The sequence below is a fragment of the Monodon monoceros genome, unplaced genomic scaffold (genome assembly GCF_005190385.1).
Source record: "Monodon monoceros isolate NGI ecotype Baffin Bay Population unplaced genomic scaffold, NGI_Narwhal_1 Super_Scaffold_21, whole genome shotgun sequence".
NCBI lineage: Eukaryota > Metazoa > Chordata > Mammalia > Artiodactyla > Monodontidae > Monodon > Monodon monoceros.
Window position 1 is genome coordinate 34,674,024 of NW_021703778.1, and position 17,507 is coordinate 34,691,530.

The following is a 17,507-nucleotide window of genomic DNA, read 5'->3' on the forward strand; positions in this document are numbered from 1 at the left end:
GGATCTTCCCAGACCAGGGCGCGAACCCTTGTCCCCTACATTGGCAGGCAGACTCTCAACCACTGCGCCCCCAGGGAAGCCCCAGGAAATCAGGATTTTAAAACCCATTTTGTATTAATACTTTAACCAAGTTTGTTCTTTAATATGCATTCTGAGAGTTGCATAATGTACATTCCCATCCGAACTATTTTAATCCAAACATACTTTCTGGTAGCTTGCCTCAATCTACTATCATTTGTACGTGTGTTTATAATTATGGAAATTATAGGGTTATTCATATATGAGTTATTTATAAGTGCCTTAGGACTAATAGAACACCATTGAAAATGATACATGGATTATTTTCATTGAAAATGATGCATGGATTCTTTTTTCAATACAACAGTATTTTTTTCCTTAGATTTCAAGGCATCTGCATAGTGAACCCTGAGTCAAGTTTTGGTTGGCAGTGTCAAGATGGCTACACTGCTCCTCGCTGTGTTCAAATTAGAAAGAGGCATTGTGGTGTGACAAGTAAAGGCTCTGTGGGTTGGGAATCAAAGCACCTGAGTTCAAGTTCCAATGAAACCAGTTTCTACTTGTGCCATCCTAGGCAAGTGACTCTTGTCTTTGAGCCTCAGTGTCTTCATTTGTCAAAGAATATCTGCTCTTCCTACCTCTCAAAAGTTTTGCTCTGAACATCAGGTCATGTGATACAATATAACGCATAAAGTAAAAGTGCTAACCAAAGGTCAGGGATTGTTACTAAGTTGCTCAATCTCTTTCTGTACCTGTTTCTCTGTTTTCAAATTAGGAGAATTACCTACTCAACACTCACTTTCTGTCCTGTAGCAAGGATTGTAAAATAACGTAATCTGCTTCGAGCTTACAAGTAGTATGATTTCTGAGATGAGACTTGCCCTCTAAAGCTTCACAAGCACCCTAGAAGTTCTTAGAGAGAATGGAGAGCTTGGATGGGGCGAATAATGTGGTTCGAATGACAGTACTTCCAAAAAGGAAAAAGCATTTGTGAGAGTAGTTTAAGGAATGACTGACAGCTCTGAAGAAAATTTTCACGGTAACCTCAGGTAATTATGCACCTAATTGCTGCTCCCAGAATCAAGGTGCAGAAGAAGAATCAGGCTTGGTATGGGCACAATTATGTCCTTCTCCTCCTCCAGTGTGAAGACAAATGCCAAGAAGGGAAGGAGGGAAGGAATGGTGCCATTAAGTGAAGTAGAAAGAACAGACTGCAATTATAAATGCTGAGACTTTCCTAATGAATTAAAATCTTAGTGGGTGTTTTTTCTTTGATGAATGATGCATTATGGGATAATATGATTTATGTTATCTTTTCAGTCTTTGGTAGCTTTAGAACTGTTTCAAAATATATAGTTAACTGAGAACAAGTCCGTCATCATTTGGTTAAAATACTTTTCATTATGTGGAAGTAGTTTGTTTTTATTTACTTTCATATTAATTAGAGAAAATTATGTTGAATTGATATATTAGTCATAGTAATAGAGCATCATTAAATGAATTTTCATGAAATCATTTCTGCAACAAATCTTCTCTGGAAAAGAGATCTTGTTAATAAAGTATTTTCCAGGATAAGCTCTACATAATTCTCACACACACACAGAGTCACACAGCATTTTAACAGCACTGGAAACTAGTAATATTATTATTTAACTATCTGCCAGATTTAGAGTGAGTTTCCACTAAGCCAAACGTGGATAAATCGGATGAAGGAAGCAGGGCATTTGGAGACAAAATTTCCACCCCCACCCCATCCCATCTCCATCCTGTCTCCCTGCATGTCCTTGTTGTGGAGAATGAGACCACAGAATGAGACAGAAAGGCTTTGCAGTTTATAAACCCTGCAGGGACGACAACGCTAAGAGTGCACCCTAATGTAAACCATGGACTTTGGGTGATTACGCTGTGTCAGTGTCAAGTCGCCCATTGTGACACAGGTACCCTCTGGTGCGGGCAATTAATAGTGGCAGGCTGTGCATCTGTGGGGGCAGGAGGTACAGGGTTACTCTCTGACTCTCCATTCAATTTTGTTCTGAACCTAAAACTGCTCTAAAAATCAAAGAATATTAAAAACAAAGACTGCATGGCAGGAAGAAAGGAGGGGAGTGTTCAGCAGTCAGAGGTTGGGAAGCCCGTACCCCAGCCCCTGAATACATCAGATTTACAGACTTCCTTTCATACAAAACTATCTAAGGCCCTCTCTGAGAATTGCTGTGTGAGAGGAGTCTGGTAATATGAAGCGAGGAGGAGACCTCTGAACATTCATCAGAGAAGGGGAAGGTGAACCTTGTCATCATAAGTTAGTAAACTTCAAAAAGGCTGTTTAAAAAGAGTGCTGATAATGTACCTTTCAAAGGGTCACAGTGTCCAATAAAACATGAAGAAACGTCCATTTTGTTAAGGCTTTAGCTTTTCTTCTCTCTCCACTCAGTGGTGTTTTACATGGATGGGCAGATTTTCACCCTGTGTCACAGACCTAGGACTTTCACCAATGTCGCCCCTCCCCATCCTCCCCTTCAACAGGGCACACAGTTTGATAGCTGCCAGGGCTATCTCTCCATCATCTCCAATGTCCCCATCAATACTACTTTATTTGTAGCCATTATGGAACTATAATGACAAATGACACAGATTTGGAGCATCTGGAACACTCATATATCGTTAGTGGGAACAGCCACTTTGGAAAACAGTTTTCTAGTTTCTTATAAACATGCACGTACCATATGAGCCAGCAAATCCACTCCTCGGTATTTATCAAAGAAGAATGAAAACTTAGTTTTACACAAAAGCCTGTACGTGAATGTTTATAGAATTGTATTCATAATCACCCCACGCTGGAAACAACCCCGAGGTCTTTTAACTGTTAGAATGATACACATCTATAGTATACCCATACGAAGCCAATTCAAGGAACAAACTATTGATTCACCCAATATCACGCATGAATCTTAAATGTCTTTTGGTCAGTGAAAGAAGCCTCAAAGGCCACATAATGTATGATCCCACTTGCATGAAACTCTGGAAAAGGTAAAATTATAGGACAGAAAATAAATAATTGCCAGGGGGTGGGGGTGGAGAAATTATTGACTACCAAGAATCAAGATAAGGGAATTTGGGAGGTGATGGAACCGTTATGTAAGAAACTGCGCTGGTCGACAAACAACTCTGAATTTGTCAAAACTCTTGGAACTGTAAAGCACAGAGGCAATTTGACTGCATGTAAAATTATAAAAACCATCACCCAGGAGGTGGGGAGAAAGCAAGGAGGAATGCAGACTGTGACAAATGAGGATGACTGTACTACAAATGAATCACATAACCACACTGCAGGGGGTGGGAAGGAAGGGGATGACCTAAGTCACTCTGGAAGAGGGTTCTCACTGGACACCATAAGGCAGTAGACAAAAAGAATACTATACAAATACTGTACTCTACTTGGTAATTTCTTTTTTTCCTTTCACAGGGGTATGCGTTAGCAGCTCTGAAACTACGTGTATAATAAGGCCAAACCAAGAAAATATATTGCAGATAATGAAAGCCAGGCTTCTCCCCGTCAGAGAAAGAAGTTTACAAACAAGAAAAAGGTATAGACTATAATAATGACCCTATGTGCTGGACTGGCATTCAAGGCTTCAGTATGAATGCATAGATACAGGAAAAAAATGTGTGTGTGTGTGTGTGTGTGTGTGTGTGTGTGCGCGCGCGCACATTCAAGGATTAGTGTATATGCAATCAACTTTTTAACCCTCCCAATGGCCAAAGCTAGTATGCTTTCTCTTTCTTTTTTTTTTTTTTTTAACATCTTTATTGGGGCATAATTGCTCCACAGTGGTGTGTTAGTTTCTGCCTTACAACAAAGCAAATCAGTTATACATATACATATGTTCCCACATCTCTTCCCTCTTGCGTCTCCCTCCCTCCCACCCTCCCTATCCCACCCCTCCAGGCGGTCACAAAGCACCGAACTGATATCCCTGTGCTATGCAGCTGCTTCCCACTAGCTATCTACCTTACGTTTGGTAGTGTATATATGTCCATGCCTCTCTCTCGCTTTGTCACAGCTCACCCTTCCCCCTCCCCATATCCTCAAGTCTGTTCTCCAGTAGGTCTGTGTCTTTATTCCTGTCTTACCCCAAGTTTCTTCATGACATTTTTTTTTCTTAAATTCCATATATATGTGTTAGCATACGGTATTTGTCTTTCTCTTTCTGACTTACTTCACTCTGTATGACAGACTCTAGGTCTATCCACCTCATTACAAATAGCTCAATTTCGTTTCTTTTTATGGCTGAGTAATATTCCATTGTATATATGTGCCACATCTTCTTTATCCATTCATCCGATGATGGGCACTTAGGTTGTTTCCATCTCTAGGCTATTGTAAATAGAGCTGCAATGAACATTTTGGTACATGACTTTTTTTGAATTTTGGTATTCTCAGGGTATATGCCCAGTAGTGGGATTGCTGGGTCATATGGTAGTTCTATTTGTAGTTTTTTAAGGAACCTCCATACTGTTCTCCATAGTGGCTGAACCAATTCATATTCCCACCAGCAGTGCAAGAGTGTTCCCTTTTCTCCACACCCTCTCCAGCATTTATTGTTTCTAGACTTTTTGATGATGGCCATTCTGACTGGTGTGAGATGATATCTCATTGTAGTTTTGATTTGCATTTCTCTAATGATTAATGATGTTGAGCATTCTTTCATGTGTTTGTTGGCACTCTGTATATCTTCTTTGGAGAAATGTCTATTTAGGTCTTCTGCCCATTTTTGGATTGGGTTGTTTGTTTTTTTAATATTGAGCTGCATGAGCTGCTTGTAAATTTTGGAAATTAATCCTTTGTCAGTTGCTTCATTTGCAAATATTTTCTCCCATTCTGAGGGTTGTCTTTTGGTCTTGTTTATGGTTTCCTTTGCTGTGCAAAAGCTTTGAAGTTTCATTAGGTCCCATTTGTTTATTTTTGTTTTTATTTCCATTTCTCTAGGAGGTGGGTCAAAAAGGACCTTGCTGTGATTTATGTCATAGAGTGTTCTGCCTATGTTTTCCTCTAATAGTTTGATAGTTTCTGGCCTTACATTTAGGTCTTTAATCCATTTTGAGCTTATTTTTGTGTATGGTGTTAGGGAGTGATCTAATCTCACACTTTTACATGTAGCTGTCCAGTTTTCCCAGCACCACTTATTGAAGAGGCTGTCCTTTCTCCACTGTACATTCCTGCCTCCTTTATCAAAGATAAGGTGACCATATGTGCGTGGGTTTATCTCTGGGCTTTCTATCCTGTTCCATTGATCTATCTTTTTGTTTTTGTGCCAGTACCATACTGTCTTGATTACTGTAGCTTTGTAGTATAGTCTGAAGTCAGGGAGCCTGATTCCTCCAGCTCCGTTTTTCATTCTCAAGATTGCTTTGGTTATTCGGGGTCTTTTGTGTTTCCATACAAATTGTAAAATTTTTTGTTCTAGTTCTGTGAAAAATGCCAGTGGTAGTTTGATAGGGATTGCATTGAATCTATAGATTGCTTTGGGTAGTAGAGTCATTTTCACAATGTTGATTCTTCCAATCCAAGAACATGGTATATCTCTCCATCTATTTGTATCATCTTTAATTTCTTTCATCAGTGTCTTATAATTTTCTGCATACAGGTCTTTTGTCTCCTTAGGTAGGTTTATTCCTAGATATTTTATTCTTTTTGTTGCAATGGTAAATGGGAGTGTTTTCTTGATTTCACTTTCAGATTTTTCATCATTAGTGTACAGGAATGCCAGAGATTTCTGTGCATTAATTTTGTATCCTGCTACTTTGCCAAATTCATTGATTAGCTCTAGTAGTTTTCTGGTAGCATCTTTAGGATTCTCTATGTATAGTATCATGTTATCTGCAAACAGTGACAGCTTTACTTCTTCTTTTCCGATTTGGATTCCTTTTATTTCCTTTTCTTCTCTGATTGCTGTGGGTAAAACTTCCAAAACTATGTTGAATAAGAGTGGTGAGAGTGGGCAACCTTGTCTTGTTCTTGACCTTAGTGGATATGATTTTAGTTTTTCACCATTGAGGATGATGTTGGCTGTGGGCTTGTCATATATGGCCTTTATTATGTTGAGGAAAGTTCCCTCTATGCCTGCTTTCTGCAGGGTTTTTATTATAAATGGGTGTTGAATTTTGTCAAAAGTTTTCTCTGCATCTATTGAGATGATCATATGGTTTTTCTCCTTCAGTTTGTTAATATGGTTTATCACATTGATATATTTGCGTATATTGAAGAATCCTTGCATTCCTGGAATAAACCCCACTTGATCATGGTGTATCATCCTTTTAATGTGCTGTTGGATTCTGTTTGCTAGTATTTTGTTGAGGATTTTTGCATCTATGTTCATCAGTGATATTGGCCTATAGTTTTCTTTCTTTGTGACATCCTTGTCTGGTTTGGGTATTAAGGTGATGGTGGCCTCGTAGAAGGAATTTGGGAGTGTTCCTCCCTCTGCTATATTTTGGAAGAGTTTGAGAAGGATAGGTGTTAGCTCTTCTCTAAATGTTTGATAGAATTTGCCTGTGAAGCCATCTGGTCCTGGGCTTTTGTTTGTTGGAAGATTTTTAATCACAGTTTCAATTTCAGTGCTTGTGATTGGTCTGTTCATATTTTCTATTTCTTCCTGATTCAGTCTTGGCAGGTTGTGCATTTCTAAGAATTTGTCCATAGGTAGTATGCTTTGAGCAGCAAAGTAATGATAGTGTTGGATTTCACCCCCTAAATATATATCTATATATAGATATAGATATCTATATCTATAACTATAGATATCTAGATATATATGCATCCCCTGGAGTCCATGTGCATATACATAAAGTGAATAAATGGGGAAGCAGGGACAACTCTTCCCTTCCAAAGGATTCCAATTAGTAAAAGTAGACAGAGTGAAGAAAATAGAAGGTTACAATTAGAACATCTTCGTAATAATTGTTGTAGGCACAATCCACAGTGGACGCTACAATTAAGGGGCAGTACTTTAAGCAGCAGCAGAATATCTACACAGTGTTGAAGTATTGTCTCTACAATAAGTATTTATTAATTACAAAGATAAAAATAGCAACTTAATAGACAAGAAACTTGGCAGAAACTACCTGAACCAAGGATCAAGTCACTTGTAATAGGACTTATTGACATATTGTTCCCCCTGATAGTATGCATTAAGAAGGGCAATAATGTATAACCTCACTCTCATCTTGAGAAAACACTAGATAACCCCAGCTCGAGAGACATTCTGTAAAACCTCTAGCCAGTGTCATGGTCAAAAGTGTCAAGGTCATGAAAGACAAGAAGAAATTTGAGGAAGCATCACACATTGGAGGAGGCTAGAGAGGCAAGGCAACAAAACACAATGTGGGATCCTGGATTAGAACTCGGGCAGAATAAAGGACAATAGTGGAAAAATGGTAAAATCCCAAAATGCTGATATGTAAAAGACAGAATATTTGGGATTTCATCACACTGTACATGAGAGTGGACCCAAGCCTTACATTAGTGTTTAGATTGTAAAATCTGGAGTTTTTCGGTGTCCTTGCATAGTTACTAAAGATTACAAAATATTTCAAACTGCCAAGAAAATAGAGGGAATTTCCTAGAAAAATTTATCTGAGTTGGAAATAAAGTTGTAACTTTTCCACTGTCCCGATAATGCTGTCCACTCCTTGTAACCTACATAGGCCTTAGAGAAGGAAGGAAGGGAGGGAGGGAGGGAAGGAAGGGGAAAGAGGGAATGAGTCAAGGAGAGAAGGAAGAAAGGACAGAAGGAAGGAAAGAAAGAAAAGGACAGAAGGAAGTACACTGTTGAGATATCTGAGGTGTCCCATTGCTTATCTTCTGTGTGGCTCAGCCTCATTAGGTTAACACAGTCTTACAAGTTACTGTAAAATGGTTGATTTTTGTCTTCATCAAGTGACCTTGGAAACTCCAAGGCCTGTAGCAAATGAAGGGGAATTTCAATTCCAGCACCACGAATGTTTTCTAGAAAGACTCACTGCTAATCTTGAAGCACTATACACTTGACCCTTGCACAGTGTGGGAGTCGGGGCGCCACCCTTCCCCGCCATGGAAAATCCACGTATAACGTGTAGTTGGTCCCCCGTATCCGAGGTTCCACATCCACATATTCAACCAACCTTGGATAGTGCAGTATTTACTAGTCATAGAAATCTGTGTATAAGTGGACGCAAGCAGTTCAAACCCATCAACTGTATAAGAGAAGAAAGCTATTAAAAGCGGTTACTCACCAACCGCTGCTAAAAAGTCTCTCTGTGCAGACATCTCAAATCCATCACTAACCTCCTCACAATAGCCAGAAATAAAAGTGTGCTAGTGCCTCCTGCTCCTGCTCTCCCAGCTACCACCCACTTCCACACCTGCTTCAGGCTGTCCTGCCCTTGACATTCTTTTAGGTGTGATTGATTCACAGGAAGTAAATGACTGGGATGAGGCACTGAGAGTGAATCTCTGTGTGATCCGCTCTGAATCCTGTAACCCACACCCCAAAGACAGCCCAGGGCACTGAGCCCAGCAGGGTTGCTCCTAGACTCAGAGAGGCAGCCAAGGTGACCATACCCAAGGCCACCAAAACCCGAATGCAAATAAGTCACCTGCCTTTGTAAGGATGCCACTGAATAATCAAAGTACATTTATTTCTGAATTCCTAGTCAGGATTGTGAAAGAGAAACAGTAACTCTTAGGTGATAGAAACAGTAGTAAAATACAGTACACAGGAAGGTCATTTGAATGATAACAAGACAAAAGGTACAACAGCAAATGAAAAATAGCAACTTTAAATATAAAGTGAAGCAGTTTAATAAGAAATTTTGTTAATCAGAAAAATACATGTCCCCTGTCTTTATTACATACTGTACAAAATAAACTATTGCACCTTTAAGTCATATAATAAATATATACAAAGAGTATTGTACAAATGATCTCTCTCTTAATTTAAAAAGCCTTCAACTATCACATGTGGTTGATGAAGAACAGCTCCCAGGCTGGTGTGTCCTCGTCACGTTCCCGCACCCATTCCCAACCACTAAACCCTCCACGTACAGTAGTGCTCATCCCAGTGTCAGTGAGGCTGCAGTTGGAACAAGAGACCTGGTGCTCAGGATATGGCAGAGAGACTCAGCAAGCTTGTCCACAGACAAATCCAAAGCCAGAACGCACTGCTCACTTATGAGTGACCAGGGACTAGGGCCAGCACACCTGCTTCAGTTAACTTTGCTGCCGACAGCCTATAGGCAACTTGCGCACAGGCAGCTGGGACCCCGAATAAAGAAGTATGACCCCTTATATGGGGTTGTGTGCCATCCAAAGCCATAACTGCTAGTGTGTAAGATAAGAGCCCCCTAACCAAATCAGCTTTAGAACTTACAATTAAATACTAGTTCCCAACTCCTTCCGCAGCAACATCTTCTCCAAACTTTACCTCCACCCTGACGCCGTCACTAATGCCAGCATTGGCACGATCCAAACCCAAACCAATTCTGACCTAACCCTAGTCCATAAAGCCAACTCTAGCCTTAACAATAAGTGAACCTTCATTTCTCTCACCTAACCCAAGGCTAAAACTAAAATGAACCCTAAACTTAGTCACCAAATCCTAACTATTAACTTCTCATCCTAACTGTACCTTCCAGCCTAATGCTAATTCACTTTGGATTTACTGACAGATCAGTTCAAATTAAAACAGTTATTTACTGTAAACAGCTCTTTTCAGCTATCATGTTTCATAGTTAGATTACTTTCTCATAATTTTTCCAAAATAAAAATCCTTAGGAATACTACCTTATGCATAAATTCAGTCTAACAAGGCTTTGGTTTTTCTGTGTGCAAGAGAATAGTGCTGAGAAAAATCTCATACACAGCTCTTAAAAGAACGCTTTGAATATACTTCAAAATCAGTAGAAGAGGTTAACTTTCCATCTCCTTTAATTTCCAAGATGCCTCATTTGGTCACAGATCGATTTCCATAGTTGCAAGAACGGCAGCAATGTTTACTCAGTGTTTTCTTCCCTAAGTTCTCTAAGAGCAAGGAAAAGATGCCATTCCCCCAGGATGTCTGGATCAGTCAGGGTCACAAGCCTGTCCAGAGTGATTGTCTCCTTTTCACAGACTAAACGTAAGGGTCCATAAAAATACCATTAGAGCCAACATCTTAACAACTACTGGCCAGAGCTTCTAAAATGTAAATACCTTATAAACCTGTTGCAACCCTAAAACTGAGAGAAGTCATCAGTTGCCGTGTTTCTCAAGCCTTCAGGATGTCGTACTCTCTACTAGTCTATAAATCACAGGAAGAGGCAGCTCGTGACAATGCACAGGTGATCTTGGTGATTTCCTGATTAGAAGGACAGGACGAGGTCCCACGTGCAATGGTGTGCCTGCTGCAGTATTTTATGTTAGTCCTGGAACATATCATTTAAAAGAGTTGGAATTAAAAACCGGCCATGGGGAAATGACAGTCCCAAATTTTAACAGTGGTGATTTCTTCTGTCTGATTGTAGAATCTAGAGGGGTTTTTTCTGTAAAGAAATACGTGTCTTTGTGCCAGCTACATGGGGAAGAGAGCTTTTACATTTTGTTTCATCTTCCCAGTGGCATTAGGACCCCCTAAAAGTTTTATCCTTCTTTACACGACTGACAGCACCTTTGTTTGTAGAGGTCTAGCGAACACAAATTAAGATGCTTTACAAACGTACAGTAGTGAGTTGTGTCTGTGCAGCCTCCTGCAGAAAAAAAAAAAAAAAAAATATATATATATATCCATTTAACACATAGCTCATTAGAGACCTAGTTTAAAAGGAAGTACATGATTTTATGAAAAGCAGAAACTGAGATCACAGGGGGAAGCGAAGAAGCTCGGCTTGGGTTAGGGCCACTGCTTGGCACTGGAGTCAGAAGTGCCCTGGACTCACTTCTTAGCTGGGCCATGTGGCTTCTCGATGCCCTCAGGGGACATCACAGCCCTTCAGGCCACCTGCTCCTCCCAGTGCTGACAGCAGCACTAGCTTCTGGGGTGTCATGAACCCCAGGGAAAACTTATCAAAGCAATGGACCTCTCCCTAGAAAAATATATATGATTACATTTCCCACATAACTTCAGGGCATTTACACACCTGCCCAATCCCATCCAAGGAAGCCTTGTCTGAGGGGCTGAAACTCCAAGGCAGAAAGAAGCTGTGGAGAGGCTCGCAGTGCTTGTTAGAAGGCCACCGACCACGCTACTCAGTCAACTATTTTCTTCTCTAAAGGACACCAAGTTGCACCCACATCAAAGCAGCTAATCTCCTGATGTCCCAAGATACCACATCCGTTCAGAATGGCCCTGTGGACGAGACCCTGACAAGGTTGGCTCCATGCGGTCCAGTTTGCACAAGGCTTCGGGGTGGTTGCAATACGTGAGAGGGGTACGTACTATCACAGGAAGGCCCCAGGCAGTGCCGCCAGGAAGAGGGTTTCTTTCCCGGCTCACAGCGTCTCTCAGCCACCGTCTTGCAGCTCCTCGTGTGGACACAGTCCACCTTCCTAGACTGGAAGCCCTGACCACAGGCTGACGTACAGGGCCTCCAAGGGCCTGCGTGCCAACATGTGTCACAAGCCCGCGACGAGCAGTTCCTCCAAAAGGTGGGTCTGAAATGAGAAAAACAAACAAAAAGGTGGACAATGGGAGAAAGTGGGGTGTCACTTCTTGCTGGGATCAAGCCTTTTACTGTACTGTACTTTCAGTATAGCAAAGGCTTGACAATTACGACCTTATTCAACAGGAAACTCATCTGCATTGTTCCTGGCTGACTAAGCAAGTGGTGGAGGAATCACAACCTCAACAGAGGCAAGCAAACCACGTGTTTCCGTGAGCCTCCGGCACCACATCAAGGCGCGCACCTCAAAAGACACACTCTCCTGATGAGCTGGAGCAGATCGATTTAGACAAGGAAGAGAAGAATGACACATTTGTTAACTGTAAGCTCCGTTTATATAAGCACTTGAAATATATTCTGGTATGAGTATGAATTTGTGAGCAATCTTCTCTGCTAAGAGGAGTGCTCTAGTTTACATTTAGGACACACTATAACTCGTAGTGAGAGCTAAAAAAGACCTTTTGGGAAGAGGGATCTCTTTCTAGCCTCCTTACTCTTTAAAACAGAACAGAAAGTTAATGCCCTCTGTTTTGTTGTTGTCAAAAAGGGTCCACTGTACGTGTATATTTATTTGACAACCGTGTGCCAGAGAATTTTCCAAATACTTTACATAGATTGACTCCTTTAATCCTCACAACTACCCTACACAGTAGCTACTTAATTTTTTAATTGAAGCATCGTTGATTTACTATATTATATTAGCTTCAGGTGTACAGCATAGTGATTCAATACTTCTATACTTTATACTCCATTTAAAGTTATTATAAAATACTGACTATATTCCCTGTGCTGCGCATTACATCCTTGTACCTTGTTTATTTTATACCAACTGGTTGATACCTCTCAGTCTCTTAGCCCTGTCTTGCCCGTCCTCCATGCCTTTCCCCCCCGGGTAACCACTAGTTTGTCTCTGTATCTATGAGTCTGTTTCTGTTATAGTCATTCGTTTTATTTTTTAGATTCCACGTATAAGTGACAGCATATGTATGATATTTGTCTTTCTCTGTCTGACTTTCTTCTCTAAGCATATATACACTCCAGGTCTATCCGTGTTGTTGCAAATGGCAAAATCTCATTTTTTATGGCTGAGTAATATTTCACTGTATATGTACCACATCTCCTTTATCCATTCATCTGTTGATGGCTACTTAAGTTGTTTCCATATCTTTCCATATCTATTATAAATAATGCTGCTCTGAAAATTGGGATGCATATATCTTTTTTTTTTTTTTTTGCGGTACGCGGGCCTCTCACTGTTGTGGCCTCTCCCGTTGCGGAGCACAGGCTCCGGACGCGCAGGCTCAGCGGCCATGGCTCACGGGCCCAGCCACTCCGTGGCATGTGGGATCTTCCCGGACCGGGGCATGAACCCGTGTCCCCTGCATCGGCAGGTGGACTCTCAACCACTGTGCCACCGGGGAAGCCCAATCTTTTTGAATTTGTGTTTTCATTTTCTTCAGGTTTACACCCAGGAGTGGAATTGCTATATCATCTGGTAGTTCTCTTTTTAACTTTTTAAGGAACCTCTATACTGTTTTCCATAGTGGCCGCACTAACTGACATTCCCACTAACAGTGTACAAGTGTTCCCTTTTCCCATCCTCAGCAGCATTTATTATTTGCTGTCTTTTTGACAACAGATATTCTGACAGGTGTGAGGTGATAGTTCATCCTGGTTTTGATATGCATTTCCCTGCTGATTAGTGATGTTCAGCACCTTTTCATGTGCCTGTTGGATGCCCTCTGATTTTTGAACAGGTATTTACCCTGGAGGGTGAGCCACCTTAGTGGACCCACTTTGGGGGTATCTGCTCTTGTTCCCTCACGCAGGGTTCCTGGAACTGATGTACTTGTACCACATGAGAGTGTTTCCCCATCCCCTAAGATGACTGGAAGAGGGCCCTAACCTGAGCTGGTTCAATCACTGTCTTTCTCCCAGGAACTTGGAAGTTGCTGGAACAAGACATATAAACCTGAAGGCTGGAGTAGTGGTGGCCATGCTCTGCCACATGGGCCAGAGAAGCAGAATAAAATGACATTCAGAAAGAACAAAGAATGAAGCAGAAACACACAGAGCTGCAGAGCTGAGAGGAGAAATAACTCATTTCTTGGTTACAGTCCTTCCTGAGGTCTCACAGCATTATCCCTTTGGATCGAGACATTTTTTTGTGTTCCTATAAAAGGCTCCCTATCAGCGCACATAATCCATAAGGAGTGTTGAAACACCACTGGAAATGTAATAAGGTGGAGAAAATTCTGATCACCTGAACTGCTCTAAGAGACTATTACACATAGTTGGAAGCAATACTTTGATTAGCCAGTAGGGGGAGACTCTATCAAAGGGTTTACTTAATACTGTCCCATCAAACTGTTTATAAGATTTGTAAGAGGAAAAGGGATGAGGGTGTCCTGTTAACTGCAGGGTTTTTGTTTTCTCCAGTGGGTATGAAGCTTAGGGGGCCAAAAGTTGAGTTGCTTTGGACAAGAGGGCAGAGACTGAGTACTCTTCAGCCATCCCCTATGCAGAGATCAGCTTTTCTACTGAAAACAGTTGAACAAATATTCCAAGGATACTCAAAGAAGACATTTTAAAAGATACCAAATTGTTCTGAGAATGGTGGTCCTATCTTAATAAGAACTCTCCCACCCTCTTTGTATAACTCATTCCAAGTTGACTTTTGTTGTTTCCAGCCCAAAGGACCTTAACTAATACAGCCTCTTTTTCTGCTTTGTTAGAAGACAGGGCCAGTGGGAAGTCAGAAGAAACTATTTAGCTTCCTAAATATGAAAGGTGAGGGGGGCGCAAGGAGCTAGAGACCAAGGCAGATGCTGAAACCCAAGAGGCTGGTCATTGAGGACCCAGTAAAAGAATGCAAGATCGGTCCAGCAGAGAGCATCACTTCCTTCCGGGCAGGGATGGGACTGGGGATGGGGATGCCTGAGCTAGGGGGACACAGTCTGGGCACCAACACTGTGCACACAATTGGAACTCGTGTTTTTCTATGCAAAACATGAAAGTAGAAATGGCAGCAGAAATCATAACAGTAACCCTGTTTCTACTAGTCTTTCTTAATTTCTCATTCCTATTCAGTCCAGCTCTGCTCCTACCTCAAATAACCCGTTTCATCATCAGCCAGATGGAACTACTGATTCTGTAGGGCAGTAGATTTCAAGTCTGGCTTACTATCAGAGGTATGTAGGCAGCTTTAAAAAGACATAGATTAGGAAAGAATTAAAAACAAAAGACAAACAAACGAAGAAAAGAGATACAGATTGCCAGGTTCCACTCCTCCCCAAGATTCTAATTCATTAAGTCCCAGTTGAGGCCCAAGAATCTTTAAAGAAACTTCCCAGGGAATTCTGACTCATGGCTGAGGTTAGGAATTACCTCTTTGGGGAACAAACTCTCTGGGTCCTCCAGCACGTCCTCAGATCCCTGTGTTGTCTTCTTGCCATAATGTGGGCTAGTTTACCCTGATAATTCTCACTCCCTTTATAACTCTTTTCAGTGGAAGCCACACCTCCCAAACCCTTCCCAGGGCCAATAATAGAGGCTAGCAGATGACCTGCTCACCGTTTCTCTACCAGTGGCCACTAACAATGTTACTCCTTGTAACACACCCTCTAATATTTACTGAGGCCGTACTATGGCAACTGGGGGTCTCCAGCCCACCCACTGCATTGTAAAGTGAGATCTAGTACCTCACCTACCTTCAGCGAGCTCACAGGAAGCATGCCCAGTCAGCAGAAGAGGTCTGTGGGGGAAAATGAGGCCAGAAAACTGCAAAAGAGACCCACAGAAGCTCTCTAAAGTAACCTAGTCCTTCTTCCATAAACCACCAGATATTTGGGGAAAATTAACAGCATGAAAGAAAAGTACTAGTACACTAGTACTAAAAGCTGAACAGCCAACCCTGCAGGAAGCAGAAACAATAGAGAAAATGAAAGGCAACTTTACTCTTTTCCCCCTTCAGGTCTAGGAATTTTTCTTCTATTACTTCTTTTATGTCTACCCTTTCAGTTCATTTCCATATCTCTTTCTCTAAAACCCCACTTAATCAGATATCCTCGTGATAGATCCTTCCATGCCTTTTATCCTTTCTATTCATTTTTTGCTTCTTGTTTTGGTTGGAAAGTTCATGGCGTATCCGAGGGACTGAAAGAAGGACAGTGGCTGGAAGAGTGAGACAGACTGAGGTCTCGAATGAGGGTGTGCAGGGAAGTAGGACTTGACCGTGCAATATTTTATAGGGCACACTGTGGATTTTAGTCAACCTTTTCCCTAAGAGCAAGTGAAGCCTCTAAAGTGATGTTAATCTAGCAGGAAGATGGGGTGTGGTGGTGGTATGATCAGATTTGCATTTTGGAAAAGATTACTCTGGCTGCAGTAGGGAGACTGGGTTGGAAAGGAGCATGGATGGATGGAGGGAGACCAGTTGGATGGCTTGGCCAGGGGTGATGGTGGTAAAGATGGAAAAAGGTGGATGGGTTGGAGAAAAAATACAAAGAGCCAAAAGTCCTGTAAAAAGTAACCAGAAAAGTACAAATTACAATAAGATATTTCATCCATCAGATTGGCAAAATTTTTAAAATACTGAAAAACCTATATAAAGTTGACGAAAAGGGGGACTCTCATATACTGTTGGTGTAGACATTTTGATGGTTATTTAGTAGTGTCCAAATGAGCATGTCTGTCAATTCAAGTCCATATCTAAAATTTATCCCATAAGAATATTACCCTTTGTGCATAAAGATGTTCCGGATGTTTACCGCAGCATTTGTTTGTAATAGCAAAAAAATTGGAAACAATCAAATGTCCATTAGCAATGGAGTGAGGTAACATTAAGTACAACAATTCAAAAGAATAAAGTGACTCATGTACTTGGATGGGAAATAGCTCTATAATGTATTGATAAGCAGAAAAAACAAGTTTCAGAAAAATATATCCAGTATGTTATAAAGAAAGCTCAAACCACGTAGGTGTTTGTAATATAAATATATCTTTGAGCGTGCAAAGTAAAACATCTGGGATGATACCTATCAATCTGTGTGTGGTCTCCATCTTCCGAACAAAACTGGAAACTGGGTTTTCTGTTGAGAATAAGGGCAGCTGTTCCAGACATTTTCCATTCGAGGAGAATGGTTCTGGCTGGAATTGTTTTGGGAATAGGAAATGCAGCTGACCCTACATTGCCAAACCTTACTGAAGGCTCAAAATAGAAACAGAGCCAGTTGTCAAGGTCATCTCATTTTCTCCAGCAAGACTCAGGATGTGGAGGAGGAAGGAAGAGCCATAGAGTGAGCATCTTCTATGACCAAGGCTGCTTAAGTGCTTCACACTAAACCAATTAATCAAAGCTTCCCCCAAACAAGATAACCTACAGACTAGGAGAAAATATTTGCAAATGATGCGACCGACAAGGGCTTGATTTCCAAGATAAAGTAAGAGCTCACACAACTCAACAACAACAACAAAAAAAACAGAAAACCCTATCCAAAAATGGGCAGAAGACCTAAACAGACGTTTGTCCAAAGAAGAAATACAGATAGCCAATAGGCACATGAAAAGATGCTCAACATCGCTAATTATTAGAGAAATGCAAATCAAAACTATAATGAGGTACCACCTCACACCAGTCAGAATGGCCAACATTAAAACATCTACAAATAACAAATGCTGGAGAGGGTGCAGAGAAAAGGGAACCCTCTTACCCTGTTTGTGGGAATGTAAGGTGGTGCAGCCATTGTGGAAGACAGTATGGAGGTTCCTCAGAAAACTAAAAATAGAATTACCATGTGATCCAGCAATCCTACTCC

The 17,507-nt window shown here is 41.1% G+C and overlaps 1 protein-coding gene and 1 long non-coding RNA gene across 2 annotated transcripts in view; one reads left to right on the forward strand and one right to left on the reverse strand.

The window, feature by feature from the left end:
* Positions 1-10,607: 10,607 nt before the first annotated feature.
* Positions 10,608-17,507, reverse strand: part of ADAMTSL3 (ADAMTS like 3) — a 373,694-nt gene continuing 366,794 nt past the window's right edge. Inside the window, 2 exon segments of the mRNA XM_029237311.1 lie at positions 10,608-10,716; positions 11,452-11,683. Of these exon segments, the coding sequence (XP_029093144.1) occupies positions 10,654-10,716; positions 11,452-11,683 (295 nt within the window). The 3' untranslated portion in view covers positions 10,608-10,653.
* The window catches only part of LOC114904018, a 41,881-nt gene continuing 35,823 nt past the window's right edge, over positions 11,450-17,507 (forward strand). Inside the window, exons 1-2 of the long non-coding RNA XR_003795830.1 lie at positions 11,450-11,677; positions 11,818-12,013. This is a non-coding gene — a long non-coding RNA (uncharacterized LOC114904018). The remainder of the gene's footprint in view (positions 11,678-11,817; positions 12,014-17,507) is intronic.